We start from the raw sequence: 13,080 nt of genomic DNA on the forward strand, positions 1-13,080 counted from the left end.
AAGTAGAAGTGCCGATCCATCCATCCATTTACTTTACTGCTTATGGGTCATGGGGGGGGGGGGCATTGCTGGAGCCTATCCCAGCTAAAATTGGGTGAGAGGTGGGGTACAGCCTGGACAGGTTGCCAGTCACAGGGCAGAAGTGCAGATACTTGTGTCAAAAGACTGGTTAAGGTAGAGGTACTGATTCATCTTATCCATTCAAGTTCAAATGTAAGAAAATACAGGCGCTTAAATGTACTCAGAAGCATAAAGTAGAAAGTGTTTAGTCCTTTTTTTCACTTTCACTGATTTTCAGAAACTCCTCAGTGCTCAGAATATACACAGCCAAGTGTCATTTACTCTTCTATTCTTCAGTGTTTTCTTCAAGCTTTGTAAAAATTTACATTGACAACCAACATATTTGTGCATTAGCGCCATCTCTGCTTGAACAAAACTTGTCATTTTTGCCTGTTATTCACCAAAGATAAAGCCTGTTTTTAAAATCTAAGGAGAGGAATAGATTTAGATATTTTTCATTCAAATAAATAGTCATATAAAGAACAAATATCTGGAAAAAGTAGTTCAGTTACTTCCCATCTCTTTTAATCAGCTGTATTTGTTTGCTGTAATGTTTAATATCATAAAAGGTTATTGCCCTTCAGCGATAGCTCCTTAAGGAAATGTGCATGTACTGGCAAAATCATCAAATCATAAGCCGTAAGGACATATATCTTGTACTACTACTATTACTTCATCTTCATTATTGCCATCATCATAACAACAATGGTGAGTGCAGTAACTGTTTTCAGACTGCCCAAAGGAGGAATAAACTACAGACAAGAACCAGACTTGCCTGCAGCACTTTTGCCTGGAGATGATTGTGTTTGGTACCGCAGCCTAGTGAAGCTGCACTCACTGTAGATATATTACTAGTCTGACCGGGAAGGAGAGCAGGAAAGTGCTGATTTACAATGGAGTTTAGCAAACCTAATGGCTCAGACAGGAGGAATGAAAGAGGGAAAGAGCTAAACAAATACATAAAAAGTATATTTATCCGGGATTTAGACATGGTGGACTCTCTGTTAATGACCATGCTAATACCTTTGGTAAATATTAGCAGAGCTGCAGGTGGTGAGATCGGACAGCATCAACAACTCAGGATGCTAACTAGAGCTATTTTTTGCTGCCTGACCCCTTTGTCTGTATCTCTCCCTGTCTCCCCCTGCATGGCCCCCATCAACCTCTTAACAGGAACTAGACTAGAGACTCTGCAAAAATCTCCAAGTCCTTGTTAGTCTTCTCACTCCAAAGCTTTTGTAGAAGACAAGCGAGTTGTGGCATTGTTTGCATTGAGCAACTGCATCCTTTTTTTTCCAGCAAATTCAGCATGAAATGTGATCTGTTGCTAAACGGATTGTTGAGTGCAAAAAAAGGGGGGGGGGTGGTCTGGTTGAGACAGGAGATAGTTGATTTAAGTGGGAGTGGGAATCAGTTGTCATGCATGTGGACAGCACAGCGACAGTTGGTTTGGTGAGCTGAAGGAGGGTTATAGCAGCTCAGCTGGAGCTGTATGCGATGGGGTGCAGCACTCTGTGTGTGTGTTTCTGTTGGCAGACCACCCACTCAGTATTCATCCATCTATCCATACCCTGTCCTTCTTTATCTCCCTCCTTCCTGTTTGTCTGTCAGTTAGACTGGGGGAGATGTCTGTGTCTGAGAGGAAAGATTTGGTACCTTAAGCCAGGGCCACAGATCCACCCCTTCCCGTCTCCTGCAGACCCCAGGAGGATGTAGTGTCTTCCTCGGCTCACTACCTCCCCCCACAGATCGCTACACTATATGTGGTGTGAAGACAAGATTCAGTGCTTTACTTGATAACTAGTGATGATTTTCAGATATTTTATCATTTATTGAGCAGGAACTGTCTGGATAAAGTATTTAATGCTCAAAAACTGTCAGTCATCAAGCTGAAATTTAAAGTACAAACACAATTATGGCATTCCAGGGTTTCCAAACATGACAGGTCTACATAGGTAATGTTCTATATTGCTAAATGTATTCAGTCACCCATCCAAATAATTGAAATCAGACGTTCCAATCACTTCCATGGCCACAGGTGTATAAAATCAAGCACCAAAGCATGCATACTGTTTCCACAAACGTTTCTGAATGAACGGGTCGCTCTCAGGAGCTCAGTGAATTCCAGTGTGGTACTGTGATAGGATGCCAACTCCTTGCTACTACATATTCCACAGTCACCTGTCAGTGGTATTACAACAAAGTGGAAGCAATTTGGAACGACAGCAACTCAGCCACAAAGTGGTGGGCCACGTAAAGTGACAGAGCAGGGTCAGTAGATGCTGAGGCACAAAGTGTGCAGAAGTCACCAAATTTCTGCCGAGTCAATCGCTACAGACCTCCAAACTTCCTGTGGCCTTCAGATTAGCTCAAGAACAGTGTGTAGAGACCTTAATGGAATGGGTTTTCATCACCGCGCAGCTGCATCCAAGCCATACATCACAAAGTGCAATGCAAAAAGACACCGCTATTGGACTCTAGAGCAATGGTGACGCGCTGTCTGGAGTGACGAATCGCGCTGCACCATCTGGCGATCTGATGGATGGGTCTGGGTTTGGCGGTTGCCAGGAGAACTTTTAAGGAGCTGGATTTGGCCCCTTAGTTCCAGTGAAAGGAACTCTGATTGCTTCAGCATACTAAGAGATTTTGGACGATTCCATGCTCCCAACTTTTTGGGAACAGTTTGGAGCTGGCCCCTTCCTGTTCCAACATGACTGTGCACCAGTGCACAAAGCAAAGTCCATCAAGACATGGACGAGAGAGTTGGATGTGGATGAACTTGACTGGCCTGCACAGAGTCCTGACCTCAACCCAATAGAACACCTTCAGGACGACCTAGAGAGAAAACTGAGTGCCAGGCCTTCTCGTCCAACATCAGTGTGTGACCTCACAAATCCGCTTCTGGAAGAATGGTCCAGAATTCCCATAAACACACTTCTAAACCATGTGGAAAGCCTTCCCAGAAGAGTTGAAGCTGTTATTTCTAGAAAGGGTGGACCAACGTCATATTAAACTCTATGAATTAAATGAATGGGATGTAACTTAAGTTCAAATGTGAGTCAAGGCAGGTGAGCCAATACTTCTGGATTAATATAGTGTAGCGAATTTCAAACTTTAAGATTTTGTCTTTGATTTACCTGCACGTGTACATGTGTATCTCTAGAGTTCACGTGGGCTTGAAAAACCTCAAAAAGTTGTGTAATTTTTGTAATGGCCAGGAAAATATTTTAATAAAATAAATAAAGCCGGATCTATTTGGAAATTTGCTTCACCATTTGCAGAATATTACAATTGAAGACTGGCAGTGAAAAATCTGTTTTGGTGGATATTGATTAAACTAAATATGTATATGATTATATTTTGCAAAACCATGTGGTTTCTCACGCATTCGTCAAATCTCCACCGGTACATTCTGACATGGATTTCTCAGGTTATTTTTAATGTGCAAACGGGCTTCAGAGAATGAATATTCATAAAATAATATGTGTCGCTGCTGTGGAATAGTCATGCAAAGTCATTGTTATAAAAACCCTGTATATAATATTGTCAGTGCTAACATATGATAATTGCTTGTAAGTTAGCCAGACCGGGACAGCTGACTTTGTCTTTCATTTCACGGAACAATCAACATGATTCATATGATGCTGATGCCATCATGTTTTGATCACTTCAGGAGAAACACATGCGTCTTGTCTGTCTTTTGACTAATCACACTGCTGCTTCTGATTCATAACGAAATGCACTCCAGCAATCGCATCACTGCATGTTAAGCAGGAGGGAACAATTATTATCTCTCATCTAGTAGGAGGATTAGGGAGTTAACCCATTGTTGCATTTTATTTGATTGAAATGGCATGATTTACCCCCACTGTCCCCACTATAACCATGATGTATACCTTATTCCAGACTGTAAATGAGGAATACACTGAGGTTAGTATTTTGGGATCAGACTGGTCATCTCCTCTATTCCCAGTATCACTCCAGCCCAGCGCCAGCGGCAGCATTGTTGGTGAAATCCTCTTAGCTCACTGTAGGCAGCAGGGCTCTGGATCTCCATAGCTCCTAGAAGAATGACACAGTGATTTACTCAGAACACAGCACCATCCCTCAAAGTCATCACTGCAGCACATCCCTCTATGTACAGCCAGCTGTGTAATGGAAAGTGACAACACATTGTCATGCTTTTAATGTCTTTGGTTATGGGGGGGTGGCTAGGGCTCTGGATGGATAGGGCTCTTTACAAAGTTTTTTTTTGAAGGATGCGGTGTGTGTTTTAGACTGATATTTCACAGCCTTTGTCTGGCGCTGCGTGCTGAAAGGAAATAATTTAGCCATAATATTTAATATGTTACAGTCAATCGTAAACACCACAGACTTACAGTGCTCTTCGAGTTAAAGGTTACATTGAATCAAGACATTTTGAAGGCTTCATTTTGATTTGGACAGCATGTTTCCTTCAGCTGCTAGATGCTCACTACTAATTCCGATTTTTCTCTTTACATGTTGGGTTTTAATCGCTCAATTCCCCTTATCGTATGGGAATGGGATAGACCCCTCTCCCTAACTGTCTGCTCTAACCCTCTGTCCATTGCTGAGCCTCAGATCCATTTTTAGCCTCCAGCATGGAGCTTGTTTGCTGGTAATACATCAGTAGGCATTATATCCCCAGTAAGATCACCCTCCATGGGGGGACGCATAACCTTGGCAGTGACTTTGTGGCGAGAGCTGTCAGTGCTCCTCCAACTGCCTGGCTGTGAATTTTAACATCCTTAAAGTTCAAGCTGTAATGGAAAATGCCTTTTTTCAACCCTTTTAGTTGAGACCCATGGTCACATTGTGCTCCTATTCAATAATGGCCAAAAAATTTGATTACTTTTTATTTTCATCTCAAAATTCAATTGTCTTTTTTTTCCTTTCTGTAAAACAATATACAATTTGTGCTTACACAAGCATGTATCCATCAATTTCAACCAGTCATTCTTCTGCAGTGGCATGTATATGTCTACAAGCTAAGATATATTATTAGTTAGCTCACAAAAATGATATGTAATGTGTGTCTTCAGCTGCCCGCCACCTCAAACCCTGTACTCTTTCCTTAAATGTCCTGGTTACAGGCCCGCGTCCTCTAATGTGCATGCATGTGCTGAAGAAAGTGCAACCCATAAGGCTCTGTTTAAGAGAGGACTGCTTCAAAAACTACACGGAGCACAAGATGGGGCTTTGTCGCTCTGCTGCTCGAGTCAGTGTACATCATCCAAGCCTCAGCGAGCATTAACACTAACAATTTCCAGCATTGCAATCAAATTCCTCCCAGCATTATTTCCTGCCTTTCTATCCTGTTTCACTAGGAAATGCATCACAATACAGTAGAGAGACACTTTCAAAATGCCGATTCAGCTGGACTTTAACAGGCAAAGCTGTCCCAGGTGTAGGGTAACAATAGTGACGCTTGCCATGCTCATTTTGGCTCAAGAAATATACATTTATCTGTATTGTCAGGATGCCATTTACAATCCGACCTCCTCCTGGCTTACTTCTGAATGCTGCCTCTCTTCGTGTTATTGTGAGCGATGCCGAAAAACGCCAATCCCTCAGAGGGGTGACCTGATGATTGTGAGGTCAGATCAGGTCATGTCACTTTAACCTGAGAACACATGTCTGCAAACAAACAGCAAATCAGGTCTGATCCGTCAGTCAGTCTGTGCTGCATGCTGAATCATGATCTCAGTCTTTGATCGTGTTTTTCCTGCAAAATCTAATATGTCTGCAGAAAAATCTGATGACTCCTTTTTTCTGTTTAATTGTAACGATTTATAGTTTGAACCTTCTTTTCTTCTTTTGTTTGACAGAGAAAAACATTGATGCCCAACAGTAATTAAACTCAAGAGAGAGCTATGGATCATGGGATATTATTTCTCCAACCTACTACTACTGCTCTTAATTGAGCCAACTGCTCAATATGTCGACATCTAATATGCGGTCATTGAATACGTCTGTTTAATTTCAATCCCACTGTTTATGTAGCCTGTGTTCAGGGCCATAATGTGGCAGGTTTAGGATGAAATAAATGGGAAAACACACATGTCCGTAACTAATCCCGGCGGCACCATCACATACCACAAGCCACAAAGCCTCTTTCCATCCCTAGTTCCCACCCACTCTGTCTCCAGCACAGTTTCCATCCCTGGTGTCCTATCGGTGGCTGCACCCCCGTCCTCGTAGCCAATTAGTCTCCATGCTGATGCAGCAAAGCCATGACGGCCAGGCATTATGGTGGACGAAGGACTGAGTTATTTTTGTTTTCAGCAGGTTTCTTTTTGTCTCTATACACCATCCAGCCGCCGTCTTTGTCTTCTCTGGTATTGAACTTTACTATTGTCGGTGCAATTATTATCATTGAAAGCAGAAACCTGGGATGGTATTAAACAGTTGTAGATATGCTTTGATGTCTTTACTATGCTGTGAGTGTGCCAGTGTGTATAGTATGAGCATGTGTGTGTGTGCGTGTGCGTGTGCGTGTGCGTGTGTGTGTGTGTGTGTGTGTGTGTGTGTGTGTGTGTGCCAGATGGCTGCCTGGCTGTGTGGTTTAGTCATTCTATTTCAGAGAATCATATTTTATCAGAGATAATACATTGGTGTATTGGCTTCTCTGTGTATTTATTCTCCACACTATTAAATCATGAAAGTTTTTTGCTGAGCTTTCCATCAGCCTGTCACTCTTCACTCCACTTTTACCTCTTTTGTCGCCTTTTCTTGCTCTCTTTCCTTATGATTTCCAACCCTGTGGAAAAGTTGTTGATTTTGTTAAAATCCCTTGAAGACGCAATCATCAAAGACTACTTAGACAATCAAAATGTTGTATTTTGTTATAATAGCTGTGTTTGATTGCACTACATTTTAATGACTGTAATTCTGTGGGAGTGTGTGGTGTCAGCAGAGAACAGATGGCTCAGAGAGCATATTTTAGCTACTAAATGACTTGTTTTGTACATGAAGAGCTGACGAGGCACTTGAATTCTACAATTTTTACCCTTACAGGGTCTTTAACTTCCTCTCCTCTCTTCACAGGCATCATCCACCAGATGAAGGGGGACTACGAGACCGCACTGAAACTCCACAAAACACACCTGGCTATTGCTCAGGAGTTGAATGACTATGCTGCTCAGGGCCGGGCCTATGGTAACATGGGTAACGCCTACAATGCCCTGGGAGCCTTTGACCAGGCTGTCCGCTACCACCGCCAGGAGCTGCAGATCTCCATGGAGGTCAATGACCGTGCTTCACAGGCGTCCACTCATGGGAATCTGGCCGTGGCTTACCAAGCCCTTGGAGCCCATGACCGTGCTTTGCAACATTACCAAAACCATCTTAATATTGCTCGTGAGCTCAGAGATGTCCAGAGCGAGGCACGGGCTCTGGGTAATCTTGGTAACTTCCACTGCTCTCGTGGAGAATTCCCTCAGGCTGTGCCATACTATGAGCAGTACCTCCGTCTGTCCCCTGACCTCCAAGACATGGAGAGTGAGGGGAAAGTTTGCCACAATCTTGGTTATGCCCACTACTGCTTGAGCAACTACCAGGATGCAGTCAAGTACTATGAACAGGACCTTGCCCTAGCCAAGGACCTTCACGACAAACTGAGTCAAGCCAAGGCATACTGTAACCTCGGTTTGGCGTTCAAGGCCCTAGGAGACTTTGCGAAGGCAGAAGAGTGTCAGAAATACCTCCTGTCACTGGCCCAGTCCCTGAACAATTCACAGGCTCGCTTCAGAGCTCTTGGGAACCTAGGAGACATATTTGTCTGTAAAAAGGATGTGGCTGGAGCCATTCAGTTTTATGAGCAGCAGTTGGCCTTAGCTCACCAGGTATGGACACATTACAGTTTTAACACACAAACCTTTTCATTGTACTACAAAATATAGCAGAACTATTCATCATATTTATGTTCAGTGTCGTTTATTGGGTGAAATTCTGTCTGGTTTCAGGTTAAGGAGCGTAGAATGGAGGCCTGTGCCTATGCTGCCCTTGGGGCCACATACAGACTTGTGCAGAAATATGACAAAGCCTTGGGCTACCACACCCAGGAGCTAGAGGTCTACCAAGAGCTTGGCGACATTTCAGGAGAGTGCAAAGCCCACGGTCACCTGGCAGCAGTCTACATGGCCCTGGGGAAGTATGCTATGGCCTTTAAGAGTTATGAAGAGCAGTTGGAGCTGGGGCGAAGGCTGAAGGATCCTGTAGTAGAGGCTCAGGTGTATGGAAATATGGGCATCACAAAAATGAACGTGGGGGTAATGGAGGAAGCTATCGGCTACTTAGAGCAACAGCTTGCCACTTTACAGCAGCTGAGCGGCAATGAGGCTGTGATGGACAGGGGTCGGGCCTATGGGAACCTGGGAGACTGTTATGAGGCTTTGGGAGACTTTGAGGAAGCCATCAAATACTATGACCAGTATCTGTCTGTGGCCCAGAGCCTCAACCGCATGCAGGACCAAGAGAAGGCCTACAGAGGCCTCGGCAATGGACACAGGTGAGTCAGATGAAAGGCATCATATTTCAGAGAAAAAGAAAATACTTTCAGAGTTGTGTAGAATGCACAGGCATCCATTTCCCCAAGCCGCAGGAGATAATTGTATTTACCCAATATTTTTAATAATCACAATAATCCCACTTTGCATATTATTTTTTACTCCATGCACTCACTATCAAGGACCGCCATAGTTTAGAGACACCTTGCTGGTGAGCACAGCTTTTGTCTGAGACTGGGTGCTAGCTGCCTCAGCAATAGCCTAGTGGCCTTGGCCTTATCTGCATGCAAAGAGGCTTTGGCACACAGAAGTCTGAAACTGGGGTAAGCGCAGTTATTTCTAGGCAGCCGCTTACATCTTGTGTCTCTTCTATTTCTCCTTTATGCGTCAAAGAGCTGATAGCATCCTAGAAGTCTACACTGCAAAATAAAACACGAAAGGCTTGCCGAAATCCTCATTTGGGAGATGATTTTCTTCTTATTGTGCGTCATCAGCACGGTACCATAGCAGGCACGCACAGCAGTATTAGCCATGCATGAGTTCAGAGGGGAATAATACACACCCCGCACAAACCCCTCTCGTCTCTTAGTCAAGCACACACATTATCACACAACATTAATTAAGCTGAAGACTTTTATTCTTTTAATGCTCCATTTGAACCAGCACTCTGCAATTGTTAATGTGGCTGAGAATGTGAATAAAGTCTGTTTGAAGGCTGTGAAGGCATTTCGAATGTTGATATGAGATGGATGACACTCTGTCAACACATACAAAAGAGGGTTGAGACAGCGCCACTTCGACAAATGACCCATCTCCTTTCAGAGGGTGTTTGAGAGTGTTACCCCTCACACTCAGCCTTGATTTAAATTTCTCAAGTCTCTCATGGAGCCTATTCACATTCGCAGCTATCAGCAGTTTGTAGGGCACCTAAAACTATGTTTCATTCAGTTGAATAGTGAAATTCTGGTTGATTTGCAAATGAAAGTGTTCCATGAATATTTACCTGTAACTATGTGCATATTTGCAGGGTAGAGATGTATCTGTAAGACAGCAATAGAGATTAAGGGATTTATTCTGTGTTTTGTCAGTTTGAAACATATCACACACCTGTTCTTGCTCATCGATGCTCACTGGTTACTTGTCTCTCACTGCAGGGCCATGGGTAACCTCCAGCAGTCGCTGGTGTGTTTTGAGAAGCGGCTAGTAGTGGCTCATGAGCTGGGGGGATGTGGAGGAAAGGCGCAGGCTTACGGTGAACTGGGTGCACTTCATAGCCAGTTGGGCAATTATGAGCAGGCCATCTCTTGTCTGGAACGGCAGCTGTCCATTGCACGTGACACCCAGGATCGACTACTGGAGGGCGATGCCAGCTGTGGGTTGGGTGCAGTATACCAAGCCATGGGAGAGTACGAGACAGCCCTGCGATGCCACCAGAGTGACCTGGATATTGCAGAGGAAACGGGAAGCCCTGCACGCCAGGCCCGCGCCTATGGAAACTTGGGTCTTACCTACGAGTCGCTAGGAAACTATGAGCGAGCGGTTGTGTTCCAAGAACAACACCTAAGCGTAGCGGCTCAGACAAACGACTTGGCTGCCAAGACACTGGCCTATGGCAGCCTGGGAAGAACACACCACGCACTGCAAAACTACTCGCAGGCTGTCATGTACCTGCAGGAAGGTGAGTGAGTCAGGGGGAACAGGAGAGAGGATTGCCTTTGTTGCCTGAGCTGATAGGCTTAGAGTTTGTGAATTCATGAATATGAAATTCAGGGCCTATTTGTTGCTAATCCTTTGCCACATTTTTATTAGGCTGTGTGCATTTGTGCATCCATATGTGTGTGAGTCTGTGTGTTTGGGCTTTTGTGTTTATGAGTTATAAGTGCATGGGGGGATTCTGTGTGTGTATTATGTGTCTGAGTTGTCTTCCTTGCTTTATAGGTATATCAGTATTTGTGGCTGTGCATCAGGATGCATGCCAAAGCATTTTTTACTGTGAGCTGTTCTTCACACCTCTATATCTACTTTCCTCAGAGGGTTCTTTGCAGAGAGTTGCCAAAGGGTCTTTTCACACCATGGCTCACAGACTCCTGCCTTCACGTGTCATTGTCCCCTACAGATTATGATGAAATAAAAACCTGTTGCTTTCTCTCTCAAAAATTCATTACATTCATTATGTTAGTGGCAGTGCAGGAAGTGGCAGTGCAGATGTGATAGGTAATAACCTCCATGTCTGTGCCCATTGAAAGGCCTCATGCTCAGGAACACCCGCCACATAACGACCCAAACTCTGTTTGAATCCAACAAAATTGCAGCTAGTGTTGGAGGAGAGATGCATATTTCACCCAACAGGGAGTGAATGCAAGAGAGGAGGACTGCATCTCCTCTAACTGTCCTCCATTGGCATTATTAGAATTAGCCAGGCCTGCAGTTACCTGTCCACCCTCTGCAGGCCTGCTTGTTGAGCGTTAATGGAAGCAAAGGCGACAGGCCATTCTGTCTCCACCGTGTCCTCCGGTTGTCCCCTCTGCTGTCCTTGTATTGTTCCTCGGTCAGGCTGTGAAAAAGAACTCTGCCTTCACTAAACTTGACAGCCAATTATTTCTGGCCAACCTACCCAGACCAATAGTTGGGAAGTTTTTTTTTTTCCCCTTTAAGTTTTTCTATTTTTTTTACTCCTACTGCTAGTTTTCTTTTTTTTCTTCATGCTGCACTGCTTGTTTTTTTGGTTCCTTAAAGAGATTAATTGGAAGGAGAGATAGAGAGCCAGCTACAAACTAGCGCTTGTTGACAACATGTGACCTCCCAAGTCTGTGTGCGTGTGTGTGTGCGTGTGTGTGTGTGTGTGTGTGTGTGCGTGTGTGCTTGCGTGTGTGTGCGTGCTTACATGTGTGGATGCATCTGTGTGTGACATTGTTTCACAGTAATAATGGATGATAAGGCCACAGCAGAAGACAACGTAACTCCCAAGGTTATATCATGTTATCCTACATTAAAAGTCACTTGGAAGCTCTATCTGCAGTCTTTTTCACACAAAGATGGCTTCCTCATTGATTCACACAATACTGCCATTAAATCAATGTCGTCATTGTAGCGACTAATAGAGGTGTCACAGTATCGCCACGCTTCATTTATCCAACAACAATTAGTGGAGCGATAATATTCAACGACAAAGGCAAGTTTTTTTATGTACCTGAAGCTTAATATGTTAAGCAGCATTGTATAGGCGGCATTTTGAGTAATGCGTATTGTAAATACATAGATGAATGTGAATGTATATAGAGTAAACGTTAGGTAAAATATCCCCAGTGGAATCATTTATTCAGTGAGATGCATAATTTATAACATTAAGTTATCAATGTGTTTTATATTTGGTCCTCATATTGAATTCCATTTCTTGTGGCTTTTATGTTCATGTATATTTGATTTATTTTGCATATTAGCTTATGATTAATATATGTTTCTGGTGGTAAAGCACACCTGTGTAATGTAAAGAAGTCTGTTCAATCAAGGGAAGGGTGCTTGATGCAGGACACACCGACTTTACTACCAATATTGTTGGCCTGTATGCTTGAATGATGTATTTTACAACATGTTACACATCATTATGAACGATCTGTGATTGACCTTGAAAAAAATGACTTTATTAATATATCGCCGTTCAAAGTCCCAAAGCTGCACTCCAAAAAAGTGAAAAATAATTAAATTCAACTAAACAAAACTAAATAAGAGAAACCGTGACTGGTGAGGGTAAAGGGATCTAGAGTTGAACACTTTTTGGAACAGATGTGTTCCAGAGGTAGGGCTTGGTGGTTCTCACATTCTAAGCAGTATCAGCCCAGGAAATCCAATGAAATATTCTCCTGTTTATATTGAAATCTGAATATGCGATTCATCATCACATCTGTATTCTGCACACTTTTCAGAGTTGTGATTTTTCATATATAAACTTACAGTCTTGGTTGTCACAGAAGTAACAGACGACCTACCCTAACTAGAAATACCACATTGCGTTTGTGTGCCTCCATGAAGTGTGCTTGTCGCAGTGATTTTAACCTTTGACCAGTAAAATCTTGGTCTCACTTGAGAGAATTTCCCCGAGCGGGATACATACCAACGGGATACATACTTATGGATGTACTGAAAATATGATTGCTCCCGCCAACTACTGTCACGTGCAGAGGTATAGAAATATGCATTTGCACAGTACGTGTCAACAAAATCTTAACAAGACAATTTAACCCTCATTTTTATACCAAACATTGCATTCCTGCAGTGACAAATTCGGTGAGAGGAAAAATATTCAAAAATATATGTTTACCTCAGATGTTACACAGTTTATATACACACAAACTTTTGGGGAAGAGAACCACTTCTTTTGACTGTCTCATAAATTATTAAGCAGACTTCCACGGAGAGTGTAAATCTTGTACTTAATTTACTACAAACTTCACTACTGTCTTCACACCACTGTGTACTAACTTAAAAATCTATT

At 43.1% G+C, this 13,080-nt stretch overlaps 1 protein-coding gene across 2 annotated transcripts in view; it reads left to right on the top strand.

Annotated features, from left to right (window-relative positions):
• LOC147260569 (tetratricopeptide repeat protein 28-like) overlaps positions 1–13,080 on the top strand; it is a 188,422-nt gene that overhangs the window by 151,315 nt on the left and 24,027 nt on the right. For both annotated transcript variants that reach the window (XM_086207194.1, XM_086207193.1), the window contains exons 7-9: positions 7,129–7,925; positions 8,046–8,590; positions 9,743–10,266. In XM_086207194.1, the coding sequence (XP_086063320.1) occupies positions 7,129–7,925; positions 8,046–8,590; positions 9,743–10,266 (1,866 nt within the window). The remainder of the gene's footprint in view (positions 1–7,128; positions 7,926–8,045; positions 8,591–9,742; positions 10,267–13,080) is intronic.

This window comes from Aulostomus chinensis, chromosome 6 (assembly GCF_037954235.1).
Source record: "Aulostomus chinensis isolate RoL2024-O1b breed Wild chromosome 6, RoL_Achi_v1.0, whole genome shotgun sequence".
Lineage (NCBI taxonomy): Eukaryota > Metazoa > Chordata > Actinopteri > Syngnathiformes > Aulostomidae > Aulostomus > Aulostomus chinensis.